Source organism: Acipenser ruthenus, chromosome 1, assembly GCF_902713425.1.
Source record: "Acipenser ruthenus chromosome 1, fAciRut3.2 maternal haplotype, whole genome shotgun sequence".
Classification (NCBI taxonomy): Eukaryota; Metazoa; Chordata; class Actinopteri; order Acipenseriformes; family Acipenseridae; genus Acipenser; species Acipenser ruthenus.
This window is the reverse complement of record NC_081189.1, coordinates 7,389,271-7,407,881: the sequence shown is the minus strand read 5'-3', so window position 1 is coordinate 7,407,881 and position 18,611 is coordinate 7,389,271. Positions and strand designations below refer to the sequence as shown.

The 18,611-nt window shown below is 38.0% G+C and overlaps 1 protein-coding gene across 1 annotated transcript; it reads right to left on the bottom strand.

Moving 5' to 3' along the window:
• Positions 1 to 257: 257 nt before the first annotated feature.
• LOC117404124 (methylcrotonoyl-CoA carboxylase beta chain, mitochondrial-like) lies at positions 258 to 17,453 on the bottom strand. Its single transcript, XM_034006872.3, has 17 exons — positions 17,197 to 17,453; positions 15,745 to 15,811; positions 15,294 to 15,378; positions 14,893 to 14,994; positions 13,132 to 13,259; positions 12,598 to 12,710; positions 12,239 to 12,352; positions 11,327 to 11,391; positions 9,884 to 9,983; positions 7,401 to 7,496; positions 6,603 to 6,675; positions 6,415 to 6,491; positions 4,759 to 4,825; positions 3,923 to 4,079; positions 3,215 to 3,329; positions 2,492 to 2,577; positions 258 to 471 (listed from the first exon to the last, which is right to left on the bottom strand). The coding sequence occupies exons 1-17, from the start codon at positions 17,323 to 17,325 to the stop codon at positions 354 to 356; spliced, it is 1,692 nt and encodes a 563-aa protein (XP_033862763.3). The 5' UTR covers positions 17,326 to 17,453; the 3' UTR covers positions 258 to 353.
• Positions 17,454 to 18,611: the final 1,158 nt, after the last annotated feature.

Genomic DNA, 18,611 nt, shown 5'->3' with positions numbered 1-18,611 from the left:
TGCTAATCTTTCTGCAGTTGCACCACAATGTATTGATGTGTAGGGGAGAATGTACAACATGTATAATGATGTGATAAAACAACAAAATTATTTATTTTGGGAATACATGGAGGCATCCGTCAGTCTGTGTGTACTACCATTTTTTACATAGATCGAGAGAACCGCTAATTCAGTTGTGATAAAACTTTGTCACTTTTTTTTTCTTTTTTCCGTAGGCCTCAATTGATGCACCATTTCAAATAATAATAAAACAAAACTTGTATACAGAATTTTTTATTTGTCAAACCAGCCCATGAGTTAGTTCCAAATCTCGCTACACCCCTTGTCATATAAAGATCATTTCCAAAAGTTGATCACATTCTGAAGACTCCAAAGCGTGTGCTCTTGGTAGGAGCATTGAGGGCAGCACTGAGACTCAAACCCAGCACCAGCCTTGTGTCAGCAGGGTCAATAATCCCATCATCCCACAGCCTGGAACAAAACAGAGCGTTTACAATTAACTTTTATACTTCCTTCCTCTTTTAAAAATGTGGGATTTGTGTGCTGTGTTTCTCAGGATTACAGATCATTTTCTAAAGCAGATTCTGAAAAGGTCATTCGATTGACTTTAGTTCCCACATCCTGAGGTGGAACAATGCACCCTTCGTATCTGGCTTAATGTATTTGTTTTAACAATATCGTGCCTCATACTGCTTCTAATTAATGGTAGGGTTTCTGTGAAAAAGCAACAGGCATTGCAATGGCTTGTCAATGGGATTAATTCCCTCTGGTGGCTGGCTCCAATTTCGTAATACAATCTATTATTCAAAGAGGTACCTAATGGCCCTAATTACACTTTGTCAAACACTCTTGAGACCCAGCAGTTAATGAGTAAAAGCTGAAATGGATCAAAAAATGATTAATAGAAGGTCTGAGTATAAAAGTTTTTATTTTTGAAAATGAAAGCTTTTGTTGGATGTGTTATCTTGGTTTGCTTTATATTGTTTGTGAAACTGCTAATAACAGATCTTTATTTTTCTTTACATGTGATTAGGGCTTGAACTTTTCAGTTTTTATTATCAAAATCTCTACTTAATTCGCAATTGTTAAGCTGTGATCAAAAGAGAATGCTAATGAATTGAGACAATTAGGCTGCTGTTAAATCTGCTCTGAACTGCTCTCCCTTATCACAGTGCATACACATCTGCTTATTTTCAATTGGTTACTATTACCTATTCAAACCGATTTAACAGATTCATTAAATTCATGGCAACTCATCATTCCTGTCATGCAATGGTAAATACCTCTAGATGTTACTTTTGTCAAAGAATTTCACTAGTTTCATTGAGTAATATTACATACGCACGCAGAATATCAAAACCCAGTTTTCATTAGTGACTGAACTCAGGTCAGTCCAGCCTTAATTAAAAGTGCTGTTAGCAAGACAAAGCTTAATTATCCAATGGTGACATACAAAAATGACCTAATAATTGTTATATATATAATTTATTAATTATATATAAAACAGTTTATATTACTGAATTCATTGACCTCATATATAAAAGGTTCAAAATCTCTAAAATCTATACGTTTGCACTTTAGTTCTGTCAATTATGTTTTTTCTTGGACACAAGTACTGTAGTAAATCTTGGACATGACAAAGGAACACTGGTAAGATTTGAAACAGGTATAAAAAACTTGTTTCTCCAAAGTCTGTAGAGATTCATTCTTAAGCTGAATTATAAATGGTATCAATAGTCATATGCCATTGTCCCCGGGCTGATAAATGGAGCCAGCACAAATATCCTAAAGAGCCTGCAGCTTATGAAGGGGAGCGATTTGTGTACCCAGCACAAACTCTGCACAAGCACTTAAGTTCTTCAGATCCAGACAAATAGATCCCTTCACAACTGCTGACAGAATTTAGCTACGCTTCTTTTTCAGCATTCAGAGCATGAGCTTCTAAGGCCTGCGTGTTGAAAACTAATAAAAATTGAAGTCAGGAGAACTTAACCTGTTTGCAAAAAAAAAACAAAAAACTCAACGATTCCCTAGAAGTACTGCAGTAACTCAGAAAAGTTAGGCTGGTTCATGTAAAACAGAATTAAATAGGACTTTTTATGGGGCTGCTAGGATTCATAAAATGCATCAATTAATATAGAGCAATAAGGAAGTTATGAGGTGACAGACAGATCAAATCAAAGTTTTTAACATCTTATCTGCAGAACAGACCATAATGATCAGAGACGAGGACAGTCTCTCACTATGAATGTAAAGTACCAGCAAACCAAGTATCCCCAGTTCTCCGATACAGTGCAAGCACACAGACATTGATCACCATGCATTTTAAAACCTAAACACACTAATCTGTACAAAAAAATAAGAGATGTATTCATGCTGATTTGCTGTAACCATTTTATCATTAAAAGGTCGATCTCCTTACTGAGCAGTCCTGTTAATTTGGGCGGAAAAAACCTGTTAAAACAGAAACTTTGTTAAAGCTTGAAGTTACCTTGAACTGGAAAAATATGGGCTTCCTTCCTCTTCAAACCGTTTTACTATTGGTTCTTTTAGGGCTGCTTCCTCTTCTGCAGAAAACTGGGAGGAACATGGGGTCTTAGTTTCAAAATAACAAGTTTCTTATTCTATTCAAAAGATCTTCTCTTCAGCAAGAGGCCTACCATTGACATTTAAATAATTTATTATAGTAAGATGTTTTTTTAATGCTCAAATTTGATATTTTAGAAATAGGACTGTGATCCTTCAAACTACTGATTAGCTTTGCTAAAGAGTTTAGTCATGTTTCATAATACAAGCAGAAAAGAGAAGAAAAAGTAATTTTTTGCTGTTGATCTCTCCCCCCCCCCACCCCATATTCTCTGCGTGCATCATAAAGCATGTAACTCGCAAAACACATTGTACAGACTTGTACGTTAAGACAGTGACACATGTATGTACAGAGGCTTTGATATAACCACAGATTTGCTTACTCTCAATGACATTTGCTAAAGAACGTCTTTCCAAAGTTTTACCACAATAAGTAGTTCTAATACCAGTACTTTATTATGGAAAGTGTATTCTACATGTTAACTTGCAGGATAATAACAATTTTGTGGCATTAACTGATTTTCTCTGTTTTACTTGAAAAGGGGCATCCTTCCATATACCACTGAAAAGCACAGCCCATAATGGCGAATGACTGTTTGACAAAAAGCCCTATAATAAAAAATCATACCTGCTTTCCCTCTCTGGCTTTCTGGTCCTTTGTGATAGTTGCCAAGACTGTGGCTGCTTGTTCACCTCCCATCACCGATATCCGTGCATTAGGCCACATGTACAGGAATCTTGGGCTGCCAGAGTAAAGACAGAAATGTACCTGAAATCACTTGTAAATTAAATCACAGCACAGTATCAACAGGCAGATGCAAGACCGTTTTACAGGGCTGTAAACAATGTACAATGTGTAACACAGTCAATCCATTTCTGTTTTTGAAACTAACAAGAAAGGGCAGGGAAAAAGGAGGACAAGGATAGGACTGTGATCTCCTTTGGACAGGAGTTTAAGATACCCCAGGCTTTTTTTCTTGTTAGTTGGATACACTTTTGGTTTGATAAATAGATGGCTAGGACAGCCCCCCCCACCCCATGTCAAGAATGAAAAGAGAAGTAGAAAACTTATTTTAGTTTCATTACATGTTCTACCATTGAGTCCTGTATAGTTATGGATGGTTAACAGAGACGGTATGGGGCTAGTTGGCACTGCACCAGAAACAAACTTTATTGTGCAGGTTCATATAAATATTAGCACTGGATGTAAATGTCAGCATTATAAAAAACGAAATAGCGAAAATGTATTGATGTTAGCTGCTGCAATCAAGCAAATGCTCCGGCTGCTAAAATATTATTACATATTTCTTAGAGAACAAAGAAACAGGTGACTGACCTGTACGCCCGTCCACACATTCCATAGTTGCCAGCTCCGTACGACCCTCCGATGAGGACAGTGATTTTAGGAACGTTGGCACACGCTACTGCAGTTACCATCTTGGCCCCATCCTTTGCTATCCCGCCAGCTTCATATTCTTTTCCAACCATGAACCCTTTCAGAACAGACACAGCACAGTGTGAGTTTGGAGCAGTACAGGAGGGGGAGGTTCTGTACATGAACCCTTTCAGAACAGACACAGCACAGTGTGAGTTTGGAGCAGTACAGGAGGGGGAGGTTCTGTACATGAACCCTTTCAGAACAGACACAGCACAGCGTGAGTTTGGAGCAGTACAGGAGAGGGAGGTTCTGTACATGAACCCTTTCAGAACAGACACAGCACAGTGTGAGTTTGGAGCAGTACAGAGGCGGAGGTTCTGTATGTCGACACTTCCAGTCTAGGTCTTTGCCTCAGCCATGTCTTTTAATAAATTGTAGGAGAAACCAATATGACAGACTTCTGTAGAAACAACATATCATCAATGAAATATTTATCATGCTAGAATTTATTACACGGCTAAAATGTCACAACATGCCGTCTTTTGCAATTCAAATTTGAGTTTGACCCCCCCCCCCCCCCGAGAAAAGCATGCTGCAATTTTTTTTCTAATGAGCTTAGTAACAAATATCTCCAATTAAACAAAACAAAAGTTTGTTTTGTTTCATGCTGGTAGTGGTCGATAACCATGCTCCTCTATACTCTAAAAAAACGGTCTCCTAGCATCTACTTTGTACCGTCTTATATACAAGCACCACATTCACAATGTTTAGCAATTTTACAATTTTGAACCTACCTGTGATGTTCTGTAGAAAAACAAGTGGAATATTTCTTTGGCAGCAGAGTTCAATGAAGTGAGTTCCCTGCAATCACATTCAAAGCAGACAAGATTAAAGCAGCACCTCACTTATTCACAACTTGTTTACTTTTTCGCATCTTGATTCCAATGCGTTACACAATATGTCAAAAAGATCTATTCGTTGTTTTCCAGGAACACCTACGTTCTTAGTACCTTAATTACAATATCAATGAGTACCTTAATTAAAAAGCGCCGCTCTATACTGTGTAGTGCACCTATCCCTTATGCAATTGCACAAGGTCAATATGCAGCGTTCTCTCAGACCAGGTTTATTGACAGCAGCAGCATTGTGAAGCTTGTGAAGCTCACGCTTGTCAGTCACAGGATGAACGTCTCTCATCCCCCTTTTTTTTTTGTTAAGTTCTAAATATTTCTTCATTTTCCCGGGAACATTACGCCGGGAGGGGTCGCCCAAACTGACACTCGAGATTTCTCAGCACTCTTATAATTAAACCGGTTTATAGTCAACGTCAGCTTCCCCACTCCCATCTTAACAAGCTTCCCACAAAAAGTACTGTAAATGAGTACATGAGTCAAACAGTATACATTAGCATTTATATTTTAAATTGTTTTACCTGGAAAGTATTATGGAACCTATGTTATGGTAATCTGTGATCATCAGTTATGGTGAATAGGTGTGCAACAAATCACACCTGCACTTCATGTACAATTTCTGTGCACGCACACTTGATAAATCTGCTCCATTGTCACATTTGTGCTATTCAGCCAGCATTTGTTTCTATTATGCATCCTGTCACAGCTTATGTTCTTCCCTTGGTAAAAAAATTTAAAATCAACCAACTTTGAAAAATGTCAGCTCTCATATTAATAACCTTGCACAGGATTAAAAAAGCTCCTCAGCTCCTTCAAATAATGCTAGGGAAATTGAAATGAGGTGTGAATAAAATTAAACTACCCCCCAGATGCTCTTTAACTTTAATACGCAGGACATGTTCGTTTTATACCCAGATGTATTTTGGCATTTGAGACTTGGAATTTAAATACAGGTGGCATTTACAAGTGCACATGAGATTGTATTTGAAACTAGAAACCAGACAGGATAGAATGCTTCACATTAGGCCACTAACCACGTCTATTGAAATTCTGAAGGTGGAAAAGGCTTTGCTTTGGCCTCTGGGGACTTTTCTAGCACTTTTTCCTTCCATTTATTGCAGGCACATTTAGTGTTCAGCACATTGCAGTTCAATTGATGTTTGTCAGTTCAGCTGTGCTAATCTTGTCTTCAGCAGGCTGTGGAGTGATGTCTGTACTGTGCGCAGGACCCACCCGTAGCAGGTAAATCCATAGCAGACAATCTCCAGCAATTAACTTTAAAACAATCAGTATATTGGCTTATTTGACATACACTTTACTATCGAGTCTTGCGGTATGCTTCAGATCGTCATTATGCTGGTACTAAAATCCTTGACCAATTCGGGCCATTGTTAGATCAAGACACTATAGAACAGCTCCTTTCTTATTATTTCATGAATCTTCTCCAGATTATAACTGAATGTCGCACACTAACATGCATTACGGCTCAAAACCAGCTCAAGACATATTATTAAAGGGTTATTGAAACTCGACACATACTTTTTTTGCCGACTCTGAAAACAGGACTCCGTTGTTCCCAATGATTCCCACCGGGTATCCAAATATTCTTGCAAAACCTGTTCAGAGACGAGTCAAGAAACGTACAAAAAACACACACGTTACGTTTTCAGAAACTCTAACTCCATCTCAGACATTCTTACTTTAATGGTTTCTTATTACTACTGTACCTGTGACTAATGTATCTCCGTAAAAAGCTTTGAATTCATCGAATTTACTGCCATCCACGATTCTTGCAATGACCTGCAAAGAAACACAGAATTATATTTATATACTGAATATGCAGTTTAAACAACAAACAGTCGTAAGCCTATGGCTGAAATCTGGAAATGCGTCTTTTCTGAATCAGTCACAGATTAAAATTTCACAAACTACATTTTAAAAACTGTTCTTTGCTGGGTATCAGAAAAAAAGCATCCATGTAAAATAAAATAAAAAATTCACACACTACTATCTCATGTGTTCTCCAAGTGACTTCCAGACTACTGTTCACTAGCCACTAGAGTTACAGGCTATGAGAATCGGATATCATGGTAGACTCCAGTAAGTCAGTAGCAAAGAGTATTTGACAATGGCTCGTACTTATTGTGGACTACTATTCTGAACCAAATACTAAGAATTTCCCATGGTCTCTTGCTGCTAACAGCAGTTGCACTACTCTAAGATGAATGCTTTTCTCTGCTCAGTTACTTTTAAACTACCCAGTATTTGTCAACTATGGATAACAAGGATATTAAATAAAATGGTTTGTAATAGAAAAAAATGGTGCCTTCCTATTTAACATACAACATTTATAACAGATCTCTAACGAGACTGTAGAATGTTTTATACTCTATATTTCAACCACCAGCTTTCCGGAGGGCTGCCATAAAGACAAGACAAGACAGAATAGTTGCTGCAGCAAGGATGCACTGCATTCAATCAAGTGAAACATGATATCCTTTCAAAAGCACTTCGCAGACCAATACCTCTCGGACGTCAAAGTTTCTTTTCAAGTTGTCACCAACGATACCATATATTTCATCTGCAGGAAACAGAGGGTCCTCTGGACATTCCACAGTCACCTGGTAATATTTAAATATATTAAAGTTACATACCGGTATACATACATGCATACTTACAAATACCCAATGAAGTGGGCTTGCGGGCCATTCTGCCCTTGAGTGGGCCTCTCAGGAACCTCGTTAGCACAGGTCTCATCTCAGTGTGAGGGCTTGGGTTCCATTTCTTGAGCAAGGTTTGCTCTAGCATGTAGGTGGCAAGAGGAATAATGATTTCAATGAGGTCACTCACCTGGCCCACACTTCCTGATGGAAAGGCAATTGGCACTGGAAGCAATGCATGTATTATGTATTTGTTTAGAGTCTGAGTGACACATTGGAAAGTACTAAGGATGTCTAGTGACGCTCAAAGCCAGTTCCGAATGGATGCAAAAATCACAATAGTAAGGAGGAGGAAACAAGCAATTACAATGGCATTGGAAGCTGTGTGGTGGTTGTTTTGCAATACGTGATTCATAAGAAACAAATCTAATTCCTCTACAAAAAACAAAAACACAATTCATTAACTCATTACAGGCAAACCACATCAGCCTCCTCCAAATTGGGTTTGCTTGTTTTACTAGAGGCAGAAAAAATCTCCAGCTGGGACTGACTCTTGAATTGCAAAAACCCATTTCCAAATAAAAATGAAATGAAGTATCTTAAAATATTCATCCCGGGGTACTTGTTCTTATAAAAAATGCATTAAAAAGAAATGCACATCAACAGGATTATGATCTTACCGTAAAACTTCAAATAATCGCCAGGTCTCTAATATGCACCAGGGCTGCTGGGAAATATGGTAAATAGACGCCAGGTCTCTAAACGCCGGATTATGAATAATAATATAATTCATACTGAATGTTCCAGTCAATACACACACATGGCTGTACAGCGAGCTTACTAATTTGTTTTTCAACAACGATGAAGAGACCCTGAGGCTCAGGATGAATTATAAGAAACTGAATTTAACTTATTTTAAAAGGTACACGTATCAGGTTTTTTTTTAATGACGGTATTCATTTTAAAACCAGTTGTGAAGCTTTTTTTGAGCGTGCTGAAAGTAAGTAAAATACAAACTTGTTTTCTGATATTAACAGGGTTGTACGTGCTTTTATTATTATTATTATTATTATTTTTGTATTAACAGTACTTAGTGCATTTGAGTCTTGCAATGAATATTTGTATTTTGCTCCTTTTCGTTCATTTTTATCGATGTACACGTTATAAAAACAGTTATTAGTCACTTTTGCTTTGATTTTGTGATACAACTGGTACTTGTATTGATTTTATTGTTAATCTTTAAACAGTTTGAAGTATTTTTTAGTGTGTTGTGGGCCAACAGTATGAACTTATTTTTCATATTAACACACTATTTCATGCGGTTGTTTTGCAATGAAGGTTCGTTGCTGGTTAATTTTTCATCGATTGTCCATGCTTACCAAAGTACACGTTTTGAGGGTGAACAGTAAATAAATATGTGTTAATAAAGCACGATACTTATTGCTTTTATTAATTTTAAAACCATGTTTGTTTCTTTATTGTGCTGCAAGCCTACCTTAATACACACTTGTGTTCCGATATTTTTAGTGGATTTCACAGTTTTTATTATTATTACAATACAAACTGTTATTACCCACTGACACAACCGTTAATGACGTTGCTGGAAAGTTGTAATTTACTTATGTCGTTTCTATAGGTTGTGTGCAGGCAGATTTTTCATGATTGCATCTGAAGTATTTGCAGATGTTAGTGATCTTACATAATAAACGCAGTCTCAAATAGTCGCCGGTCTCCAATAGGCGCCGGGGCTACTGGCAAATATTGTAAATAAACGCTGGGGCGTTTACTTAAAGTTTTACGGTATTTATTAATAAAAAATAAACCAAATCCTTTTGTTTCACACTTAAAGTATACTTATTATTAATATTATTATTTATTTCTTAGCAGACACCCTTATCCAGGGCGACTTACAATCGTAAGCAAATACATTTCAAGTATCACAGTACAAGTAATAATACAATTAAGAGCAAGATAAATACAATGACTTGGTTCAAGCAAGTACAAGTGTGACAAAATACAATTCAATAATACAGCAGATAACAGTGTCAGTGATAGTTACATCAGGATATGATTAAATACATACTATATTACTATCAACAAATTAATTGAAGTCAGAGATTCAATTGATTGCCTACTTTTAGTTTGTCTCTTAACTTTAGAAACATATTAATTAAGCAACATTGCATAATGCCAGCAGGTTATAAACAGGCAGCTCTTGAATATTGAGAGAAACCAAAACTGCTTCCTTCATATGACTGAATGATTGAATCTCCATATGGTGCGGTGCATACAAATACAACACAAATTAAAAAGAAAATTCATCCCATGAATGCAGATCATTTACTTACATCCACTTTCTTCTGGTAGTTCAAATTTCTCACAGCTTTTCTGGCTAAATGGAGCGCATGGGCATCATCGAGGGCGTAGTGATCTGTGACTCCAGACTTTCTGTGGACAACAAGACACACTCAGCGGTGCTGTTTGAAAGGGGGGCAGGAACTGCGGCAACACAAAGTATCTGATGTTGAAGAATAACATGTAGAGCCCCAGTGCTTAAGCAATAGTGTAAACCTGACTAGTTCATAATTGAAACGTTTTACAGATTAAGACCGCCGTCCCTTATAGCAGTTTCATATTGTAAATAACACATAACAAGGTCATTTAGCAACCTCTTGGTGTTTATGACCAACAGACAGCTAAACATTCATTGGGGACAGCTACATTGCTATATCGAGGGAAACTCTCAGCTCATTGTGGAAAAGTTTGGTAATCTTTGGTACACATTATTTTGAAAAACATTATTTAAAAAATAAAGTAGCATTTGTTTTACAACTTAAAAGGTATAACAACCACCCTAAGGTTTCAGGGACAGGGAGATCTTTATTTCCCCCCTCCCACAGGTTTCTACAATCAGTGCTAACAAAGTGTTTAGAAAGTTTCATCACAATGGGTTCTCTAAATATACAGTGTATGTGAAAATGGAATTGTGACATATAGGCAGATTTTCAGGCAAAAGGACAGACAGCCTCGATCTACCACCATATTCTGATCTGATAAATTAACTGTGCTAAAGAATCTGCAGCATGTTTCTCTAGATATTTGCAAAACTTGCAGGGGATCATTTATAATGTAGGTTCATGTTCTTAATGTAGGTACTGTAGTAACATGCAGTGTTACAGCTGGATGCCTGTACTAGCTCTAAACAGCAGTCCAAGTTTTACCAGATAGAAATGCAATGTTAGAAAACAGCCATATTTGACAAAGGCTGAATATTAACACAATTCTTGACTTAAAATGAACCAGGCGGATCTCATGAGCTACATCACCTAGCACGGACTCATTTTCTTGTATAATGATATTCTTGTTTGGAGGTCAGCAATCCCCAGCAGTCCTTCAAACTGTGTAGGAGTCACTTGATTTGTTTTCACTGAGACATCGACAGACAGGTGTTGAGATGCAATAGCAGAATACTTTTAATTGCTTTTTATTTTTCAACAGCGAACAATTTATTGTCCCATCACCGAAGGAGAAATTGCCTTAAGCATCTCAAGCTCCAAGCTCCAACTCCCACTGAAAGGGCTGAGATTTAGCATAGCAGCATCTTGATACAGACTTTCTCAATGAAGACATTCAGCTGAAATGTTTTTCATAGAATTTTAGTATCACTACATATACCACCATGGGGTGTAGAGTCATGCATGCCACTACCCCATTTACTGGGAAGGTTAGAACAGCAACCTCACAGACACAGAACAAGCAAACAGTAACACGCATTTCCAAACTGTATTTACCTGCAGTGAAGGTCTGCACCACCTAGATCCTCAGCTGATACCTCCTCACCGGTTGCAGCTTTCACCTAGAGATAGATAAAAGAAAATCCAGCATGTTAAGCACAACCTTCATGTTTGTTTTTCCACAACCTGTGCGGGTAGTGACAGATGGGGTGTTTTTCTGACAGTAAATTTGACCCACTTAAGTTTCGATTGAACTGGTTTTCTGGACCTTGGTTGTAAAAAATGATCTCATGTTATAAGTCAATGTATGTGCCCCACTTAGAACTGCAATAGGGTTCTGGATATTGGTTCTATGTGACTTTGAAATTGACATGGTTATGTGGTCTTTTTCTATGGGTAAACAAGACTAACAAATATTAATGAGTTCAGTGGGCCTGGGAGATGTGTGTCACTGCAGCCAGCAGGTAATCAATACGAGTTAACAAGTGCAGTTTTGTCATTCAGCCGCTGTGAATGATTTGCCCTGCTCCCAGGGGGGTGAGGCACCTTCATGTTTACTGATTAGATGTGCTTGATGAGGCCAGATCCCATTAACAGTTACTCCTTCGATCACTTAGAAATATGCATTGAGTAGCAGTAGAAGACAATTCCAGAAAGATATATATATACATTGATAGACAGACAGACATACACACACACACTACACTAGAGGGTCTCTTCCTGCAAAAACACAACAGAAATCATAATGCCACGGACAGCAGATTCTACAGACCTAAGTGACTTTTAGTGCAGGAGGGCTGCTGTAACTGCTGATTGTGTCCAATTACGAAATTAATGAATTACCTTTGTGGAGGGTCTATGAATCAGCTGACGGTCCAGACCCTAATGTTATTCATGCATAACTAGACACTCCTACACACACACAAACATACATACAGTACATAAACACAAGGAGTGACTGAAACGCACCAGAGGAGGGCCTCCTAGGAAGATTGTCCCTTGCTTTCTCACTATAATGCTTTCATCAGCCATAGCAGGTACATACGCTCCACCCGCTGTACAGGATCCCATCACGACAGCGATCTGAAGCAAAAGATTTTTAAAAGGGTTATACTTCAGGCAATCCGTGAACAAGTTTATATAAACAAAACGTGAAAACCAACATTAAATGAAGAGTTTTTTTTAAAAAATATACATTTGCATAAAATAGGAGATATCAGTACAGGTAAATGCACATTTTACACAGCAATTTAACAGACAGCTGTCTAATCCTGCATCATATACTGTACCGCACAAGCTATTGCTCAAGGTTGCTTTTCTCTTCTTACCTGTGCAATGCGTTCAGAAGACAGACGTGCCTGGTTGAAGAAAATACGCCCAAAATGATCTCTGTCTGGGAACACATCTGCTTGCCTTGGTAAATTTGCCCCTCCTGAATCAACTGCAATTCATACCAGATTATTAGCAAATTATTTTTTATTGCATAATCAATCATATTTAAAATGTGTTTAATAGTAAAACAGTCTTTTTGCAGTTTCCCATGTTTTTCCCCATGGTTATACTGTGCATTTACCATAGTTTATCCTGGTTTGCCATGTTTATTAATATGCTTTACCATACCTCGCTGGTCTTTACAATGTTTACCTCTGCTTTATTACACTCTGCTATGCTTTTACTATGGGAAACTTTTGTGTGGGATAGGTCAACTTTGTTAAAGCTGCAATGGTCACCATCATACATCATGCCATTGGGACAGCATTCTTCCACAGTTTAGCCACACTTATATCAGACATTGTTGGGTTCTGAGTTGGCTTAAAATCATTGATTAAGTTTCAACTCAAGCTGACAATAACAACGCTCACCTAAATAAATACAGGGCAGGTGATTCTGCTGAGCGATTTCTTGGGCCCGAAGATGCTTCTTCACTGTGATTGGATAATATGTACCGCCTTTCACAGTTGCATCATTGGCAACAATCACACACTCCACTCTGAAAGAACAAGCATAAATACACTCAATGGGTGACAGCTGCATTTATTTTATATTATGCATGTGAAACATTAAAACTCTGGTATTACTTAGAAAAAAAAAAGATTATATAATCCTTAAGTAGTCGTATAAATGAGCTACAATTGCAATGCAGTTAGTGTACTGTAGATGCATCTCCTTTTTGTAAGACTTAAAAATAGCTTTCAGAGAACAGGGATGGGCAAACATTTTCTTTCACTTACAGATACAGAAATTTACGAGACTGCACTTACATCACAGATGCAGTATACTTTTTATTTCAAATCGTATTTAAAATATGTAAATGACATTGTTATTTTTTTTTTTTTTTAAATGAACCTCCCGGGGGCCTCCCGAGTGGCGCATCCGGTGAAGGCGCTCCGCGTAGAGTGCCGGATGCGCCCCATATAGCCTGGGTGAGTCCAGGCTATTCCACTGCCGACCGTGGACGGGGGCTCCCAGAGGGCGGCACACAATTGGCCGAGTGCCGCCCTGGGGGAAGGGCTTAGATCGGCCAGGGTGTCCTTGGCTCACCGCACACCAGCGATCCCTATAGTCTGGCCAGGCGCCTGCGGGCTTGCTTGTAAGCTGCCCAGAGCTGTGTTGTCCTCCGACGCTGTAGCTCTGAGGTGGCTGCATGGTGAGTCTAAAGTGTGAAAAGAAGCGGTCGGCTGAAGGCACACGCTTCGGAGGACAGCGTGTGTTCGTCTTCGCTGCTCCCGAGTCAGCACAGGGGTGGTAGCGGTGAGCTGAGCCTAAAAATAATTGGATATTCTAAATTGGGAGAAAATACAAAAAATAACTGGCAACTACTAAATTATAAAAAAAAATAATAATAAATCACCCTACCAGCTCCACATCAGGAACCACATCAATGATTCTGGATACATAACCAGCAGCATTGTTTGAACTACACATAAACGCAGTCGCTCTGAAGCCCAATGTTTTTCCATAGGACTGAGTGTGGGCAACGACAACACGTCAGCTTGATATTTAAAACCCTTAACAGCCAACCAGGGCGTGACTTGGGTAGCCATGCCTGGGCAGCTGGATCCAGTCTGTCATAGTTGCATGTTTCCATGGATACTACTGCAATAAAAACAATCGCAGCCTAGCTCAGTATATTATTTATACTGGCAGCTGACTCATCTAGAGATGGAAATACGACTCCCTTTGCATAGCAGTTTCATCAATTACTGGTTTTACAATGAGTTTATTAAGACACACCTGAGCTTGTCACCTATACACTATGGCTAATCAAGCTTGTATTAAAACCTGGGATGGGTGGAACTTCTATGCAAGATCAGTAAAACTAACACACGCTAAGTAAAGCAAGCCCCTTTTACTGAACTTGTAACAGCTTTAATCACCTCTTTATTTCTGTGTTTATTTGCATGGCTGGTTGAGTTACTGTAGCCCATGTTCTCACAGCAGCATCCATACCTATACAATCTGCAGCTAGTTTAAAAGTATATTGTTTTTAGAATAAGCTGCAGTGTGTATTGTTGTGAGATATTTCATCAAGGACAAGCAGTAAGATTTATAGCTAATGAATGCTAATAGATACTATTCAGTGACATAATTTCTTAGTAGCAGCAGTCAGTGATTACACTTACCCAGATACTCGCCCAATGCCTGTTATGATCCCTCCTGCTGGCACCTCCTCATTACCATACAGCTGGTAAGCGGCAAACTGGGAGAACTCTAAAAAAGGAGAGCTGCAAAAATATAAAATATGAAGGTCAATTCTAGTGTTTTGCAACGAGAAACTCCACCTACAAATCAAATAACAGCATGTCTGAAAGCCCCTTTGAGAGTCACATATATAAAAGAGAAACTATAGAAGATATAGCCATCAATAGCTCGGGCTGCTGACATCACTACACTGTCATTCCATTTAACTCAACAGGTGAGTCCCAGCATGAGCACATTTACTGAAAACAGAGATCAAAATAATACAGTAGTGTACTATTCCAGTACAGATGGTGTGGATTTAAAACCCCTGGCTATGTATTACCCCGGATCAATAAGTCGGTCAACACGCTCTCGTGGTAACAGCTTTCCTCTTGACGTGTGTAGCTTCCTGGCTCTTTCTCCGCCTCCTTTAACAAGAAGAGCATTTTGATTATTAGGAAGGATTTTACAAGGAGAGGGGCTGGTGCTGACATGATTACAATAAGTCACAGAGTTAGCCGTGGTAAACCTCTGGATCACAAATATCCTATTTTTCTTATTATTTTAAAAACTCTAATGTCATTATTCTATTATTTTACTGTATATAAACACAACCACAATCAATCACTCACTAACTCATGTGCTGTATCACATTGGATAAAGCACCAATTACAATTCTAAAACAAATCAAACAGACTACTGGCAAGTCCTTAATGTATTGTCCGAGTTGTATGTTTTCTGATTTGGTAACTAGAGAAAAAGGCAAATCCTTTAATAATTAATTAAAAGATTACCCAATTTGATTGTGTCTGCACGTTCTTTAAGCTCGGTTACTAAAGCTTGCATTCGCTCATAATTCTCCTAGAGGGACAACAAAGAAAAAGAAAAGTGTTACTCCATAACCGTGGATACAACCTGCATCTCTGTTTGCTTTAAAAGCTCCCGGTTTTTTTGTTTTCCTTACATTTTATCAATGATAAGTCATGTAATGTGTATCACACCACTATTAATAAAACACTATTATTTTAAGAGTCACAAATTAGACAAAGGTTTCAACTGAGCCTATATCGCAACTATGTGCTGTGTGGTAAGCTGTTTAAACAGCTCTGATGTTGTTCTGTAGGTTTTAGCTTCCAATATGATTTCTCAGTGGAACATGAATGGGCATCCAAATACAGTTACATTTTTAATTTTAATAATACAATGTATTATTTTCATATATTTAAGAGCTATAATTAAACCTCTGAAACTGACATATAATTAACTAGAGGGATTACATAAAGTGCATTATTATTAGTATTATAAATAAGTGATTCATAATCATACTAAAACAGAATCAATTCTCAACCGTTCGTATTTTGTGGTGCTGACAGTAGGAAAGGAAACGTTCTGGATAACGTTCTAGTGTGTTGGATAATTATTTTCTTATTAAGCAATTGCCTCCCACTACCAAAAGTGTAATCAAGAATATGGGATGCCAAAATCCCCTACTGTTATTAACAGTATTAAAGTGCAAAATGAAGTATGCAATAACGAGACACTGTAATTAGCTTAATTTATTAATTATTTCAGTACATTGTTGTTGTTGCATGTTTTTTTTTTAATTTATGTATTTATTTATTACAAACTATACCTTATTTTATTTATTTATTTTTGTTAACTTTATTTTTGTATGAGAAAAATTGGTTGGGATATGATACGAGTAAAACTTACATCACGTGAAAGTACTGTACAAGAAATCAATTGTATCCATATAATAAACTGAATCAGGGACGTGATTAAAACAAAGCGCGGCTGGATTTATTTTCTCCGGCATGATGTATGCTTTAGTTTCGCAAAATCTGGACAACTGATGGCACGGGTATTAATTTTTTACCCTTGACCTTCCAACCTACGATAAATAAGATTACTAACTAACGTCAATTAATTATTGCAATTATTAAACACAATTGTCTCGTGTATTGTATATCGTTTTATTTTATTTAGTTACACTGCGGTACGGAGACCTGCTGGAATATTTTGAGAGGTTTGACAATAACATAACATTGTAAAGAAAAAGAAGTTCTGTACATCAGTCTTATTTTACATATCAATGCTATATATATATATATATATATATATATATATATATATATATATATATTACAGTACAGTTTATGAACTGTGTATAATACTGGTGCGGGCGACCTTCCTGTCCTCCCAGCTACAGTACTTTACTCGAGCGCGAGGCTGCATCCCTGGCCTACCTGGAAGAGTGGAGAGTTCAAATCAGGCTGACAACCGAGAGTCGCCACTCTGTCCCCGTGATAGAAGCGAGCTGTCAGCCTTCCCGAACATCGGAGCAGACACAGCGACGGCTTAAATGTGTGTAGCATTGTTTTGTTTACCAATGCATGGATTTACATAACCTGATATTTTCAATCTGTAACCGTGGCTTCACTTTGACATTCACAGCGCGTGTTTCCACCCTCACGAGATTAGTACTGAAAGGGTAAACAGCCCAAGCCTATACATCCACTCCCCCAAAGTAAAGCAGCAAATGGAATGAATGCAAGCGGGACCTGCCCACTGCACTAGGCTCCAGAGTCGTTAGTTCTTGCCTGTAGTGGAACCCAATGTTAACCACTAGAATCGCATAAGTATTATTTTGTATTGGGTCCGGTTCTTATTGCAAGTTTGTCTGGAAGTAGAACACGTGAGAATGGCCGTTTTTTTTTTTTTTTTTGATAAAGTGTACAGTGTTGTTTTCTCTCAAAGTTCCCGAAGCGTGACTGTGGCACAACACTCGCTCCCAACACCGATATTTTTGTTTTGGGTTTTTAAAACCAGTCCATTCTCATGAAAGAACAATTGAAATTATGATCTGCTAAATTCATACAAATGGTTCGCATGAGATATATTTAGAAACAATATGCACCTCTCTGGATTAAACATCATGATCTAATAGACTATTAATAGGCTCTTCCATTGCCTCAAAGGTGATGATTATTCAGCTCCTGCTGCATTGAGGAATAGTCAGTTATCTCTTCAGCCGTATGATCGGTGCCTCTCAGGAAGGCACTACACTGTTGACAATAGTATGAGTTTATAGTTGGTCTACTCCCTTTATTGCTTCAAGTTTGCCCTTGTGCCCAGGGCAGGTTACAAATATACAGTGCCCTGAAAAAGTATTTGCCCCCTGTCTGATTTTCTGCATTTTTGCATATCTTTGACACTGAATGTTATCAGATCTTCAACCAAAACCTAATATTAGATAAAAGGAACCATGAGAACAAATAACACAAACATTTGATACATATTTCATTTATTTATTAAAGAAAGTTATGCAACACCCAATTCCCCCGTGTGAAAAAGCAATCGCCCCCTTAGACTCAATAACTGGTTCGCCACCTTTAGCAGCAATAACTGCAAACAAACGCTTCCTGTAGTTATTGATTAGTCTCTCACAGCGCTGTGGAGGAATTCTGGCCCACTCCTCCATGCAGAACTGCTTCAACTCAGTGACATTTGTGGGTTTTCGAGCATGAACTGCTCGTTTCAGTCCTGCCACAACATCTCAATGGGGTTTAGGTCTGGACTTTGACTAGGCCATTCCAAAACTTTAAATTTCTTGTTCTTCAACCATTCTGAAGTAGACTTGCTTGTGTGTTTCGGATCATTG

Coding starts and splice junctions, on each gene's coding strand:
- LOC117404124 (XM_034006872.3), bottom strand. CDS start 17,325: ATGCTACACACATTTAAGCCGTCGCTGTGTCTGCTCCGATGTTCGGGA. Junction 4,080..4,758: donor TTTTCTACAGAACATCACAG/GTAGGTTCAAAA, acceptor CTGTTCTGAAAG/GGTTCATGGTTGGAAAAGAA. Junction 472..2,491: donor CCATATTTTTCCAGTTCAAG/GTAACTTCAAGC, acceptor GTTTTGTTCCAG/GCTGTGGGATGATGGGATTA.